The sequence below is a fragment of the Poecile atricapillus genome, chromosome 1 (genome assembly GCF_030490865.1).
Source record: "Poecile atricapillus isolate bPoeAtr1 chromosome 1, bPoeAtr1.hap1, whole genome shotgun sequence".
NCBI lineage: Eukaryota > Metazoa > Chordata > Aves > Passeriformes > Paridae > Poecile > Poecile atricapillus.
The window spans coordinates 11,129,616-11,145,859 of record NC_081249.1 but is presented as its reverse complement, the minus strand read 5'-3'; the positions used below and the strand labels follow the sequence as shown (position 1 = coordinate 11,145,859).

The window sequence follows — 16,244 nt, the reverse complement described above, 5'->3', positions numbered from 1 at the left end:
CTACTGGACTTGGCTTCGGGGTTAGATGGGAGCCATGCTATCTGTGATGTGATAAAGCCATTCAGGGCCATTTGCTGAGGCAACTGAGCAATTTTGCTGGCAAATGCACAGTTGCCTAAATTTTCTGTCTCTCTGGATGTTTCTATTTAGACTAGGCAGAATTAGTCTTATTTTTTTAAATAAAAACATAAAAATATATGACTTCCCCTCATGGAAAAAAGCATACATACCTTTTCTACCTGGAGTCTGTGTAACAGGCTGCCCTTTTTACATGGCAGTCTCCAGATGCCAAGAAACTTTGTGGTTTGGTTGTGAGTATGCTTGGGAGTGCTTCACACTGTGACTGTAAGGCTGCAGGTGGAGACCACAGCAACCTGTCCTCCCCAGTCTTTTCAAAAGCAGCACAAAGCTACCACTGGTTGTCTCCTAATGGAGTGACTTTGTTTCCTTCAGGGATCTGTTGCAATAGCTGGGGCTGTTGTTCGTTGGCTGAGGGACAATCTGGGTATTGCTCAGTCTACAGAGGAAGTTGGTGAGTATGGAGTTGCTCAGGTTTTTTTTAAGTTTTCCAATCTCACAATGTCTTCATTGGTAAATGAAAGCTCAAAATATTTAAGTAAAGAAAAGCTGAAAGGTGCATCCATTTTGCTGTGTTTAAAGACAACAAAAATTTACTTTGCATCCATGAACTCACTGTTGTTGATACATATATTTCATAGAGCCTATCAACACAGTCTTGGGAAGGCTTTGTCAGCTTTGGTTTGTTGCAATCTCTACTTTTTAGTAGTTTCCCTGGTAAGCAGATATTCAGGAAGGTACTTACAGGTACCAGGAGATACTTACAGAGTATCTCCTGGTTTTACACAGTGTTGAAGTTCTCAGAGCCAAGCGTATTTAAGTCTGTATTACAAAAACCAGCATAGATTTGATCCTAATTCTACATATTCTTGTCAAAAACATGAGAACCTAAGGCCCTGCAAGTGTGCAAATATTTATGTATTTCATATCCATAGAGATAGGGATCTCAGTTTGCAAAGTTGCTTCTTTAAGGAGATAGTAATCTTTTTTGGCTAAGAATGTAGTAATCCTTTATTATTTGTGTAGCTGATATTTTCTAATTCAGATGAATTGAAACAAGCTGATTTGTAACATAAAAACTAGGAACACATCAAAATCTGGAAAATAAAAAATGTCAGAAGCATGCAAAGGCAAACATTTGAAAGTGACTGATTTAATGAGATTTAGGTTTGAAAAGAAATTCATTGCATATTTTTAATAAATTGTATCTTATTCAAAGGTGGGAGAATTTAGAATTAAAATTTTATGTAAAACTTCAAAGATTTAGCAAAAACTTAGAGCAGCAGTCTGTTTTTCTGAAAGAAAGCTTTGAAGATCACGCAGAAGAATATAAACTGCTGTCACATAAATTAGCCATTTGTTGAGAATACAGCACCCGTAACTTGTGAAGACAAGTTTGTCAAGACCTTTGGAAGGTTTGAGTTTCAGGACCTTTAACCTTGTCATTGTTATAAAAGTCACAAAGGGATTCATCATCTTTTCTTGTTCCACTGAACTTGTCCTTCCTTCTGCCTTCACTCCTTTTTTTAAGTGGCATCTGTATGAAGCAATGATTTTAGAAAGACTTTTTGAAGACGTCTTTCTACTTCTTTCCTATACTGCTATATTTCTCTGATCAATGCAAACAGAAGAAATTTGCAAAACCAGAAAGAAAATGCTCCTTTCTTGTTATAGGAAAGAGCTATTCATTAGCAGTATCTCTTTTGTCATCCTAAATGTCTTAATATAATTTTTAAAATTACAAATATTTTGGTATTGAGGAGTTCATATATCCACAGTTATTATTCTCATATCAAGAAACTTTCCTATCTAGATTTCCTTCTAGCTGGCCTTGTGATTAAATACATAAGCTGACAATTTGGAGCTCTAAATCCATTTGAAATTAATGAGAATTTAGTTCTTAACTCCCTTTGGTCTTGATCCAGTTTCACTTGCTTGCCTTGACTTAAATGTAAGTAAAGTGTGACCTTTCGGACTGCTTTGAAGGTTGCATTCTTTATCCACATGACAGATAACATTTGAAAACCTTACAAAATCTAGGTTAGAATATTGAGTACACGGTTTTGGGTTTCAGTTTTGATTTTGCATTTCCCACAATTTCCTATGCTCCATCTTCTGTTCGCACTGTTACAAAATGAAAACTGGTTAACAAGAAGCAGAGTGCCAGCATTAGTTGTATTTTCTAGTTGTATACATGGCTGGATTATGTTTGTAGCTACCTAAGATATCCTGAATATTTTTCTTGATTAAATAATAACACTTTTAAGTGCTGTACTTAGGTGTTGGTATAGTTGGGAAAAGCTAAGTAAGTGTTTTGTGTGTGCATTAGAACAACTGGCTGCAGAGGTGGGAACTTCTTATGGCTGCTACTTTGTGCCAGCATTTTCAGGACTGTACGCACCATACTGGGAACCCAGTGCAAGGGGGTAAGGATCTGACTGAACACTGCATTTGCAGAGGGATTTAATCATTTTATAAATACCATTCCATCCAGGTATGTGAAGCTGTCATTTTTGTTGCCTTGATGTGTCCGGATACATCATTCCCTGTGGTACTTTCATGAGCTACTGTGTTTCTGTTGTATATTTAACCTGTTCAAAACAGCAACTGCTACTGGGAGGAAAGGAAGGATTAGCTAGACCAACTATTCATCCTCTTCACCTCTCCTTGTCCCCCTCCTCAAAAAAGCAAAAAAAAAAAAAAAAAAAACCAAGCAAACAAACAAACAACAAAAAAACCCACCAAAAAAGCGATAAAAAACTGAAAGAAAAGAAAGAAAAAAAAAAAGAGGTGTGGGGCAGCAGGGCAGGAAAACAATTTCTGGTTTTGAAAGGGTTTTTATCTCACTAAAGTAAAAGAAGAGGTCTGCATTCCTGTGAGCTGTCAGGCAACAAAATTAGTAAAGGAGGAATATTTAATTTGTGGTTTTGAGTTCAGTTTCAGGCTATGTAATTCCTTCCCACTTTACCTCCTTCTCCTTGTAAACAGCTCCCTTTGCAATCTATTGAAAATTCTTTTCTACTCCTTTTTTCCCGTCCCTTTCCTGGTAGTTCAGACTCAACCGCTTGGTAAAAGTTAAACAGTAGGTTTTCATTTGTGTTTTCTGCTGTTGTGAGCTTGCTTACTGTTGGAACCACAAAATGCTCTACAGTCATGTTAGCATAACAAATACAATTAAAAAATAACTTTTCTAGAGTAGAAAAAGAAGTCTTAAAGGCTAACTTGTTCCCAAGGCTTCAAGCAGCTGCATCTTTAGAAATCAGATGCTTTTTGTATGTATCTTTTTCTTTAAGGAAAAAGAAAAAGAAAAATCTGAGTTAGATGTTTTTACAATTTTTCGTATCACAGTACTTAACTTTTTAATGGTTAAAAACTGATTTTTGGAATGGTAACAATGAAAAATGTTCTTTAATATCTTTGAACTTGCATGTATCCTGCAGTATTTCTGTGTAGTACCGTGCTGCTCCTCAGCTGTTGAAATAGAATAAAAGATGGTTATTTGCTCTGCTGTTCAGAGTACATTGTCAGAATTCAGCTGTAGGATAATTCCCCTGCCCAAAAATCTCTTTGAAGGTTCAGAAGCAACTAAAGATCAGACTAGACCTGAAAACAATTTCAAACATTTTAGAAAACAGCATTGACCCATATGGGCTTTTCCTTAAGAACTGAAAGCATTAGAGAATTTATTAAGATTTTAGTGATAATTTATCTCATTTTTAAAGAGAAATCAGCGTCAATAATTTTTTTTATTTTCTTAAAGACAGACTAGAATTTGTGGGGTGTTTGTGGATGTGTGTGGATGATTTATGGCAACTGTATTGATTGGATCCTGAAAGCATCTTGTCAGGAAAATGCAAGACTTTAGATTAAAGAAAAACAAGGTTTTTAATATTAAAAAGTAGTCTTCATACTATGAAACTGAATGAGATTTGAGTTAGAAGTCCTAGGTGTGAAGTATAGGTTTATGTCTGACAAAGAAGAATGTCCTAATTGGGTTTTTTCTCTCTTCAACAGTATCATCTGTGGCCTTACTCAGTTTACTAATAAAAACCACATCGCCTTTGCTGCACTAGAAGCAGTCTGCTTTCAAACACGAGAGGTAAAGGCAAATTGTAACTTAGTGTGATAACAGGAGCTGTTGCTCTTCAGAAAAAGAGGAGATTTAAAAGATTTAATGAAGATTAGTCATATGCTTTACATTGTATTTGGATGCTGTTCTTGTCCTTGCTTGTTGCTAATGTTGAAAAACAGCTGCTGTGGACTTAGCTAAAATTGAGTGGTACATTTTTTTGGACTGGTAATGCTGCTTTTTATCAGCATGTAAAATCAGTTGAACATATTTTGTGAATATTTTGAGGGGCAGAACATAGAATGTTTAAAATGGCAGGGCCAGTGACATGCCTACAAAGTTCCATTAGTGTAGGAAATGACACTTTCTGGTCTGCTGTGACAGAAATGACTTATGTCGCTTTTTGGTACACAAGAACAAAAAGGAGTTTAAAGCAAGACAGCAGTAAACATACCAAGGGAAATCTGGCTTCACTTCCTGCCTGTTCCATCCTTCACTGCCTCAGCTGGCATTCAGTAACAGCCAACCAAAATTCTCACAGAGGAAATGAATCCCACAGCCAAATCAAAGAGGCTGATATCAGTATGAGCATTGAATCTTTATATCACCATCTACTCCTCCTAGTGTTTGCAGTCCTTGGGTTCTGTGCAAATACAGGAGGAAATATAATCCCTAGACCAGGATAACAGTCAAGCCTTAATTTGATCACGTGAATTAAACTGCTGTTATTTAAACATACTGATTTTTAAAATAGCATCCTGCTCAAACCATGTAAGATGAGGGAAGCAGTATGCTGTTTCTGTAGTGACATGGAGTGAAGTACTCACTGAAAAAGACTGACAGAAATTTCACCAAGGCTTCTGCTTTTGAAGCTGTCCTGACAGCCTCTTGAGTCCTCAGAAGGTTATGAAGGAAATTGGAAGTAGCATCCTAATTTTCTGATTCTTGTACTAGAAGTCAGGGTAAAGCTACAGGCAACTGAACTGATTTGTTGTCTGCTCCTCTTTCCTTGTCCATCCTCCCATCCATTCTCTCTCATGTGACAGCTCAGTGAACTTTCCAGCAGAAAATTATCCCTTTTTTTGCTGGGCTATTTTTCTGCTGGATTAATGACCTCAGCTGTCTCACAGAGTCATTCAGCAAATGTCAGAATGCAAGGCAGGGCATGTGGTTGGGAGCGGGAGAGAGGGAAATAAAGCTGTCAGACTGAGTGAGGGTGAAGTTCACTGTTTGAACAGATCTAACACTTCCCCATACTTCAGTCTGTCTGATTTTATCACAATGACAGGAGTGCCTGATCAGGCACTGGACACTCTTAAATGAACAGATTAAATCCTAGTGACACAGGTAAAATATATGTATGCTTTCTAAAGATACATTATTAGTTCTGCTTTGTCAAAAACAAAGTTCTTTCAATTCCAGTGAAAGGGGAAGTCTTAAGGAAAACCCTCAAATGTCACCCTCATTGGAGTTCTTGCCTGTTTGTGACATTCATTTCTTCTGAGTACCTTGTTATTCAAAAAGTTTCTTCCTTATACAGACAGATGACACTTGTTAAGTTTTTTTTTCCAGAAGGCATTTTGGAAAAATAAGCAATTTTTCAGTTCCAAGAGCTATACAATGCTGTCATTAGGCAAAATCTGCATACTTGGATCCCTGTTCTTCTTCCAACCTCCATCCAATTGAGATAGCAGCAGCATGACCATGATTTGTTTTATTCCTTCAACCCTTCATGACTTCTAGCATTCTTTTCATTATTTTAACCTATGCTGAGTGCATGCTGATCCAACATGCTCTTACACAGTGGTAAACACACCCAGAGCCTCCAATGGTGCTGAATTTACAAATGGTAAAAAAGGAAGATAATATCACCTTAGACAAATGTAAAATAATTTATGTGAAGGAAATAGGTACTATTAGAGTACTGCCAGCAAACTTTGTGCAAGAATCCTGGTTTCCAATTTATTTCTAGTGCATTGAAAAGTTCACGGCCATAGGCAGATGCTGCCATCATGAAAACTGACCTTGCTCTTCTTACCTTGTAATTTTTAACCTTTATTTATCCTGGGCAGTTTCTTTAGTTCCCTTAAAGATTTTTCTGAAAAGGAACTTTGCTGGCATACTTTCTGGAAGCTGGGAGAATCTCCTGGATAGTTCATCTCCATGTAGTTTTCACTGTCTTGCAAGCCTACAATTTTTTGGCTCTTTTTTAAACAGCATGTTGACTTTTCCTGGTAAATATTGTATTACTTGGTACTTTGTGAGCTACAGAACTGGGCAGAATGCATTGTAGTTTTGGTCTTTTTTTGTGGTCTGTGTTGCTTTGTAATTTAAAGCTGAGAAAAACACACCTCTTTTTTATTTAAATACACTGAAAAATTACAGAGAGCAGATCATTCTGGAGTTGTTAATGCCTAACTTGTCAACAAAAATTGTGCACTAACCTTACAGAATGTAAATGAGACATTTAACTGACTGCTTTTACAAAACCCTAGAAAAAACACTGTTCTGTATTTAATGGTGATTGTGGGGTAATGCCATAGTGTTCCCAGTTAACCAGTAAGATTTGAGGCAAGTCTTATGTTTTTAAGGAAACCCTCTAAAAAGCATATTGAGAGGTATCAGTGAATTAAATACTCCATCTTAGTTAATTACCCCTTGCAAACACTTCAACACTTTTCAGCTACAGACTGTGCCCAAAAGAAGGAAACCTAATTTTACAAAAAATTACACTGATAGTTTATTTTTGCTGTCTTGTTTGATATTAAATTCTCAGTTTTCAACAACTAATTGAAAATATTTGAAAAGGCTGCTCTTTCAAAACATGTCAACATTCCTCAGTTCTTATTGAAAAGTCTAGGTTGCTAGTTCAAATGTTTTAATTCTTCAGTTCTTTAATCCATCAAATTAGAGAAGGTATCTAGACAAAGGATGATCAACTGAAGGACTCCATTTATTATTGCTGCTTCTTTTGTTAGCTTTGATAAATGTTCTCATCAGCTTTTCTCTAAAATTCTTCTCAGGCCACATAAGTAGCACAAAAACTACACCTAGAACACCCGAGGAGAAAGGTGACCTACATTAGAATTTCTATAATGAAGAGAATGCACATGCTGTATATTAAACAAAACTGTGTTATCATTACATCTGTTTTGCCTTTTAATACATAGGGGAGAGGAATGATCTACTTAACCCTCTTCAGCAAGTGCTGTAGTATCAGTGTTTTACTCTCAGAGGGTATCAGAGATTTCTGTGCAATTAAATTGTAACATGTATTATTCTTATTTAAGATTCTAGATGCCATGAACAAGGACTGTGGGATTCCACTAAGTCAGTTACAAGTAGATGGAGGAATGACCAATAACAAAATCCTCATGCAACTCCAATCAGACATTCTCTGTATTCCAGTAGGTAAGATGAATTTACAGCTCCTGCTTTCTTTATAATGCTGGAAGCAACATTAGTTTGTAATGGCTGTTGAGAGCAAATTGGGTAGCTTGCTTTGTTGCTGTATCTTGATAGATATGTCAGTCTTTAGTTCTGATGTCATCAAGGTGACTTCCATTAAAAATCAATGTGGTCATCTCTGTGTTTTGCTTCAGTAAAGCCGTCAATGCCTGAAACGACAGCTTTAGGAGCTGCTATAGCAGCAGGAGCTGCAGAAGGTGTTGGAGTTTGGAGTCTGAATCCTGGAGACTTTACGGCAGTGACATGTGAACGATTTGAACCACAGATCAACCCAGAGGGTAAAACCTTTTCAAGTTATCTGAGTTGCAAACTGATTTTTTTCACAGATGTTGACAGGACTGGTTTTTGGTACTCTTCTTTTGGCTTTAAAAAGCCTACATTAATTCCTGCTTTTTAGCTAGCTATCTTTCTCATAATTTCTTAAGTGCTTGTAGAGATGGAAAGTATGTACTTGACATAATTAATCCCTGTGCAAGATAAATGCTTTTTTGTCTTTTCAATTATTTCTTAATTTTTGGTACATAATTTTGTCTTACCATTTTGATTATAACTACTTCTAAAATCCCTACTTCAAAACAGCATTTGAAGGGAAGGGTTTCTACATAATTGCTTCATTTTGTCCTGCTTGTAAATCTTATTGGTGAACATGAAGAAAATTTCTTTTATTTCTTCTTACTATGCATAACTGTGGGGTTTGGGGTGTAGTTTTTTATATTCAGAAAAGAATTTTATACTACTTTCTCTGTGCGAACAAATGATACTGTTTAAAAGAGTGAAAAACTCATATTGTTGTATCTGGTTCTTAAATACTTGTGGTTGTATTCCTATGCATTGTGAGGCTTTTTTGTTTTCTGATTTCTTAATTTCAGAAAGTGAATATCGCTATGCCAGGTGGAAGAAAGCTGTGATGAAGTCTATGGAATGGGAGACATCTGACAGTCCTTCAAATGGTAAATCAAAACTTAATGATGGTCAAGTAATATTAATTAGCCAGTTAACCAAGGTAGCTCATCTTGCTTTTGTTGACCTTTTCTGTTCATACCATCTCTGGACCAGTAGAGTGATTTAAAGGCCAGTACTTAAATCCACTGTGGAAACAAAGCAGGAAAACAGACAGCTGGGTCATCCTCCTGAATAGCTGCAGGTTTTGCAGAATGGCACTGGTTTGCAAGAGAAAAAATCTCACCTGCCAGACGAGATACAGCACAATGCTTGGAGCACAGGCACTTCGTAAACTTTATACCATGACCTCATGCTGCAAAGGAGAAAATTCCATCCTGTGGTTTAACTTGCTGTGTCTTGCCTTCATTATTTGCTGTGTAGGAAGAAGGAATTGATATCCACATCAAAATCTATTTGACCCATAGGGGGTTAGAGCTAGGAGTTACCATGAAGTAAATTAGACAGACAAAGAATTACACAGACCTATTGTTTACATACAGAAAATATAAAAACCCTTTTGTGGGACTGAACAAGATCTTTCTTCTGAGATAGGGTGCTTTCTCATCTGTCACTGAATTAAATTAAATCTGCAGTCTTCCTGTGACTTATAATTTGAACTTTTATTTTAGTACTCTTTAGGGATAAGTTTTTAGTCCCGAGTAACAGTGTAACACATCAATGATTTATGGGCTTCATTTAATTTCTCTTTTATTGGAAAAACTATCAAAATGCAAAGTATTAAGTAAACAATCCTCAAAATTTAAACTTCCCCCACAATCCAAAATCCACAATTGGAGCCCTCCAGCTGCTTATGGCCACTTTCTTCTTGAAAGCTAAAATTTTCCTTTTGCTGTCCTATATGTTGGTTTAAATATTTTATTTAAAACTGTGGTTTACAAACAATTCTGCCAGGGCTGTTGGGAAAGGAAACAGATAACTTAACGTGAGCAATACAATTCTCTTCAGTATTGACCTTTATGATTTAGTACCCTTACATCTAACCTGAAGCTTATCTTACTAGGATAAAAAATTCAGCCTTGCAGTAAATAAATCTAGATTTTTTTTTCTTTAGTTTTTGTGAAGAGATAAGTTTATCAAGACTTACTTTAGTGATTTTCTGGTCTAACACCTGGGGGAAAATGTTATTTTCCTTAGTTCTTTGATACTTTAGGGTTAGGTTAGAATTGGAGAGTACTAGGAATGTGCCCAATCTAAATAGTACTGACAGTGGTATTTGGACTTGAACTCTTACAGACAGAACCTGTTTTGAATTATTAGAGGGTTTATGCATAATACTTTTTTAATTCTTCTGCAAATGTCACTACATTTGTTACTTTTTTCTTTTCATATTTATATTTAACACATATATTGCAATTTATATATATATTTCTCTTTTGATTTGCCTGACTGGAAACATCGTCCCCTGGATGCCATCAGGTGACATTAGTATCTTCTGTAATCTGCCTTTGGGTATTTTTATTATGAGTAGCATGGTAATATTAATCGGATCAAGGTACATCTCAGGTTAGTTATTATTTGAACTAGATCATTTTAAAAACTATCTGCACTATTTTAAGTTTTGGGTTTTTTGTATTCCGTCTTTTTGTTTCTAGCAAAAATGACTGATGCTTTTTGTTGTTCATGCACACAAACGTTCAAGGGTGTGAATCAAGCATAATGTACCTAAGGGAACCAAAGGAATGCCATCTCAAATCCATCCTCATGTGCCATTAAATTTGTGGTTGTTGGATGCACATGAAACCTTGAACTCTCCCTCCCTTTGTCTGTCTGCACAGATTGCACACAGTTTATAAAAGGGACACAGGTTGGAGCAGCCTAGCAGAGTTACACATTGCCTGCTTTACACTGTTCATGGCAGATAGAATAAGGTTCCATCCTTTATCCTGTATTTCTTCTTGCATTATTTTTAATTATTTAGAGGATCTTTTTTAAATTAAGTGAAAACTTTTTCTTCTGTCCCTGAAAGGCTTCATTCACCCATTTGATTTTTCTGGACCCCTTGAAACTATTGTATTGTTAGAAATCTTCATCTACTAAATCTATAAAACATTCTTCTTGTACTTTGCTTTTGATGGATAAATTAATTTATTTCTAAAAAGAAGAGACCCTAAAAGGCTTAGCTGCATAACAGGGAAGGGACTGTGTGCATATGCAATGAAGATGCATCTTCAACCTGTTAATATACAATTTATTTTAAAAGAAAACTCTTAAATATAGATGACAGTGTTAGTTACTTATGCCTGAAGTAAGACATTTCAATAAGATATTCTTACGGTAAGAAAAGGAAGCTTATTTGATGATGTCATTTATTCCTTGTCACAGAATTTCATTCCAGAGTAAGTATTTTACAGTATAGGCATTGTTGCTGCTTAGTAAGCTATTTTGGGGTTGTTTAGTTTTCTTTTTTTTGTTTTGGTTTTGGAGGGATAGGCAGGGCATGTTAAATAAACAGACAGTTGAGGACTCTAGCATGCTCCTGTGGTGATGCGTTTGTATTTTGTTTCTACTCATTCAGCATGAATTAACTATTCAATTATACTTTTCCTTGCATGGAAGAGATGGTTGCAGCTTGTAGGAGAACTAAAATCAAACTAAATAAGTTCTAGGCAAAAGCCAAAATGAACAAATGGATTGACAGTGATTTACTAACTCTGGAATGTATCTGTGAGTGAGAAAGCTCTATATTATGAAGAATAAAATAAAACCAGCTGTGAATAAGTGGGTAAATTTTTAACAAGCTGAATAAAGTAACATGAATATAAATTCCAGGTCAGGTGCTTCACCATGTAGTAAGTACCTAAAATAATATGGAAAATCAATGATAAATGAGCAAATAAGCAACTTAAATTCTGGGATTGCTTTTTAAAAACAATCAGTAACCTGCATATTAAACTTGCACTCATACTAAACTTGCTGGAACTCATAAGAAAAAAAAAATTCTTTTTCTCCTTTCTTTAAGCTTGTCAGTGCCTTTCTGACCCACAACTGGTAAACATATTCATCTCAACTCACTGTGGCCTTTAGAACCCATTTCTGACCTTGTTTTCAGGTGCCAGTAACTGTCAATATGGTTACTGTTACTATGTCTATAGTTGTTACACATACCAGTATAATTACTTTATATATTAATATATTGCATTACTATTTACATGGTAAGCTTGGGAAGAGAAGTTGTGAGAAATTTCCTGTTCTTTGTTTTAAGAGTGATGAGGTCTCAAGAGGAACAGCAGCAGTGATGTTACGTACAGGTTGTAGTTTTGCCTAGCTGTGCGTTAGTGTAGGACATGAGATACAGAATTTGCATTGTCAATGGAGCATGGCTGCTGCCCCCTTAGACACTTGCTCTGGTAAATATCCTTTTGTTTTTAAAAGCTAGAACTTGTTGACCCGGTTTTCCCCAATTCAGTGCATAAATTCCATTTAATTGATTTGTTACATTTTATCTTTTAGTGCAACACTGTAACTCCAATGTAGTCATCAGAGTTGTAGGTTTGAGGATTAAATTTAGGAAGGATTGAATTCATCCTTCATGTGCTGAAACAGCACTAAGTCTTGCATAGCAACAGTGCTGATGTTGAACACTTCTCTTTAGGGCAGGACCAGGATTTTACAGCTACTGAAATGTGAAGGAAAAATCTGCTGTGCCAGAATAGAGAACACTAGCATAGCAAAATCCCATTTACAAAACTGCTAAGCTGCCTTTTCATGTGGCATCTGATGACCGAACAATACTCTATTTAATTATACCATTTCATAATTGCCTCAAAATCAGGCCAATTATTTGTACCTTATTTTATGATCCTCATTTTTCTCTCCTGGAGAGAAATGGACGGGATTATTTCACTATTGAAGCAAGCTGTGTATAACAACTGAAGTCCTTATGCTGTTTTTTTCACACGTGCTTTGAAAGTAGACATCAGAGAGATTTCAATATATTACATGGCTGTACCTTTTTTTTTTTCTTTTTTTTTTTCCCTCTGGGGGTGCATAAGAGTTAACTGAAACTGATCCTATATTCTATTAGACTCAAACTTAAATAAATGCTTTTGTAGGCTTAAATTGGCATCTCTCAAGTGAGATATAGTGGGCATTAGCTATATGTGGGGTCTTATGTGGCATCTGGGGCATAAAGTTATTTTTATTCTCACAGGCTGAGACATCAGTGCTAATAGCAAAACCATATTCTACCTGTTTAAATACCCTCTGTGGTATTTTTTAGGATTCTATTTTTTGTTTTTAGCTTCTTGTGTTGTGATTGTTACTGTCAAATTGCATACTAATTTATATATAGGGATCACTGTGCAGTTCTGCAAGATAATTTCAATAATATTTTCCAAATTTCTGAAAGTTGAGCTCATATTTAGAAAAAAATAAGCTTAAATTATCTTCTTTCGATTCTTCTACTTGTTAAAAATTTACCCACCTTAGTAGTGTGGTCTCTGCTCCCCTGCTGTGCACATCCCACAGACTTCAGAGCTGGCTTACCTGGTGTCACAAGACACATCTAATTTATAATTGCAGTAGTTGAAAACAAAAGTTGGTGTAAGAATTTGTCTTACAGCTCACCTGTGTTATAGAGTGTTACTAATGTTTTAGAATCAGTTCTGTGTTCCTAATGCACACATTTTTTATTTAAGGTAAATGATGCTACTTAATGGACTCACTGGATGCAGCTGATTTTTTTTGTTTCGGTTTGTTTTGTTGTCTGAAGAGATTCCACCACCAACGTGATCATATTACCTTTGTGGTTCAATCTATTCATGAATCCATCTGTCACCTGTCCCTGCGTAACTTCCCGGTGCACTGAAAATTCAGTCTTGAGCCCTTCATTACTCTGTTCCCTTACCCAAATCAACTCCAAATGCACTGGAAACCTTTGTGTGGACTATCTCACATCATCCTCTAAAATTTCACAAGCCCTAGCTTTGTCTGAGAAAGTGATATGAGAAAAACCTTCAGTCTCTGAGGTAATGATAGCAGATGTTTAACTGTGTTTTTCAGGAGTTTGGTACTTTGTGCAACACACTTCAGAAAGTTAATGAATCACTATGGAATTTTATAAACATCTTACAATTCTTCCAGCTGCTGTGAATTACTTTTCATATGCCAATGGTTGCCAAAGATGTTTTACTGTAGTTGCCACTGGTCTGAAACACCTTCCCTGGTACAAGCCTTTTAAACACTAGCCCAAGATGGATTACCATAGCACACATTGCCACTGGTTTGGCAATGAGGAGTTTGCTACTATCATTCACAGAGTATTGCTGAAACATTCAGTTGCAAGGTTAAAAAGTTGGGTTTGGCTCTGGCTCATGTAGTCACTTGGCCCATCGTAAGTATTTATGACAACAAGTCCTAAAGTAGTTGTACCTCTAAAGAGATGAGAGAAAATAGTGTTTTGGTTAAGGCCATGTTTCATCTTGTGTTTTTGTGCTAGCTTGGAAAGACAAATTTGATGCAGCGTGCTATTGACAGGAAAACTGCTTGGTCCTCAGCAACTGATAACTCTTCAAACTACACTGTACAGTCTTTTCATGACCAATACTGCATATATCCTGTCATCCTGCTTAAGTGACTATTTGTTAAACTTAAGAAAGTTGAAGCTAACTTAGTTTTCATTAAAGAGGGTCCACTACAAACTAAGTATCAGTGCTTTAGCTCTTGATTTCATTTAGTATATCTCAGGGACCAAAATCTCCCTTTCATTTTCCATGTCCGTAGTTTTAATTGCAAGTTCTTGCAAAATATGCTGGGACAATCCAAAACCCTGGCTCAGTAGAGTAAGTACTGGCATCTGAAATGGGCCACTGGAATTTACAGACAATGGTGACAAATTAATCACATCCACTTTGAAATCTTTTGTTTTCCACATGAAAGGAGTGAAGTAATAACCTTATCTTCAGCTTTTCTCTTTCTATCAACAGCATCCCAAATGCCAGCCTTATTGGTTAGGTCAAGGAAAAGGTGTTCTTGTGTAATGATGTTAGATCAGTATGGAATGGCAGCAAGGTTAAATGTGGGAACAACACAGAGAATTTCAAAGATGTGTTTAAATGCACTAGGAATTAAAGGGAGAGGCTTTTTGTGTGCATTTGTTCTTAAAGATTTTTGTCTTTAACAAAGTTTTTCTTTGATTAGAGACTTAGTTTTTAAAAGGATGTTATATATGTCTGAAGCAGTGAATTGCACAGAAGTTCAGGTCTGTACAATATATTTAATATCAAATGCATATTAATTGCCTTTTTATTGTCAAGTGCAATGACTTTTGAAAATGTGACTTTTAACTTAGAAGATAGAGAAGGAACATTTTTCGTCCTGTGGTTGCATGTAAAACTTCACCAGAGAGAAGGGATTTTGTACTCAAGTGAAAATATAATAGCATCAGTCAAATGCTGTCTCTCCTGTCTCCTGTAAATACTCACATGTAAAGTGTGACAGCCCAAATTTCTGGCGTTTCCAGTTTGTTTTGGAGAGGTGAAAAGTGAAAAAAAGAATATGATCCCATAGAAAAATTTTCATACTCCTTACCTTCACTCTGAGCTGTTTCTGATCCCACTGTACCCCGAGGAAGAGGAGTGGAGCAGCCTGTGAAGCACAGGAAGCAGGGACAGCACACACCTCAAACTCTGGACTTGTGAATATGACCTGAGTCTTGCCAAAACCACTGAAGTGCTGAACCTGGGAACGAATAATGCTGAAGTGTTGCCTTTGCCCATGGTAAATGTGGCAGGGGGAAAGCTTGTATCTAACAAGTAGGAGAGGGAATTTTTGCTGCTTTTCTGACTTACCTTTTACTGGGAAACACAATTCCTATTAATTTTTCACTGAGTAAGAATCACTATTTTATTTTCAATTGCTGTTGCAAATTTTTTTAAGAGTTTCACATCACTGTTAACTTTCTACCAACATAGTTGAACTATACTGTAAACTGCTTGTTGGCGGGGAGGGGACAAACTGTTAAAGTTAGCTTTTTGTGAAGCTGTGATTTATTTTTTTTTTTTTTTATAAATTACAAGTTTATAAATTCTTAATTGAGAAATGCATTAACTTGGTATTAAAGTACCATAAATGAATTGATGTCGGGTGTCGGTTTGTTCTTGCACATCATCTTTCAGACATATTGTCACTGGTACTTTTACGTGAGGCATGAGTATACACTGCTCATGTGTATAAAGCAGTAAAGCAGCCTCTCTGAGACATGCTTTTTAAGTTGCTCAGATGTACAGGTGAAATATATGCACTTCTGCATTCTGCTTCAGTGATGCAAGGACTCGAGGACTGGACTAGAAATCACATTTCCTCCATATTCAGGAAAAAGCAGGAGAACACAAGTACAACGACAGGAAGGAACATGGACGTAGTACAGGTTTGATGCAAAGGTGGGGTGGGACCAATACACCAAACAGGTTTTGGTCTTATACCATAATCTGGCAATTGCTACAGATTCAAAAGCCTTTGTGAGCTGTGGGGAAAAAATGTTCATGAAATAGCAAACATTGCTGGGGGAGTGGCTTGGAGCAGAAGGTGCTTCTGTTATTTTAAGAAAGGAACATGGGATGTATCTGATGGGTACATTTAAGGAGAGCACCTGCTGGATTCTTATTCTGTCTTTTTGTGACTTCCAGCTGCCTTCTACACATCCAGTGCGTGCTCCATGATGATCCAA

General features: G+C 36.3%; 1 protein-coding gene across 4 annotated transcripts in view; it reads left to right on the top strand.

Annotated features, from left to right (window-relative positions):
* The window catches only part of GK (glycerol kinase), a 34,737-nt gene extending 19,082 nt beyond the window's left edge, over positions 1 to 15,655 (top strand). For 2 of the 4 annotated variants that reach the window (XM_058829618.1, XM_058829609.1), the window contains 8 exons: positions 454 to 532; positions 2,408 to 2,504; positions 4,093 to 4,177; positions 7,438 to 7,558; positions 7,750 to 7,893; positions 8,485 to 8,565; positions 9,995 to 10,081; positions 13,216 to 15,655. In XM_058829618.1, the coding sequence (XP_058685601.1) occupies positions 454 to 532; positions 2,408 to 2,504; positions 4,093 to 4,177; positions 7,438 to 7,558; positions 7,750 to 7,893; positions 8,485 to 8,565; positions 9,995 to 10,081; positions 13,216 to 13,223 (702 nt within the window). In that variant the 3' untranslated portion in view covers positions 13,224 to 15,655. Of the gene's footprint in view, positions 1 to 453; positions 533 to 2,407; positions 2,505 to 4,092; positions 4,178 to 7,437; positions 7,559 to 7,749; positions 7,894 to 8,484; positions 8,566 to 9,994; positions 10,082 to 10,900 lie in introns of all 4 variants that reach the window. The other 2 variants (XM_058829639.1, XM_058829629.1) reach the window with 2 other exon arrangements.
* Positions 15,656 to 16,244: the final 589 nt, after the last annotated feature.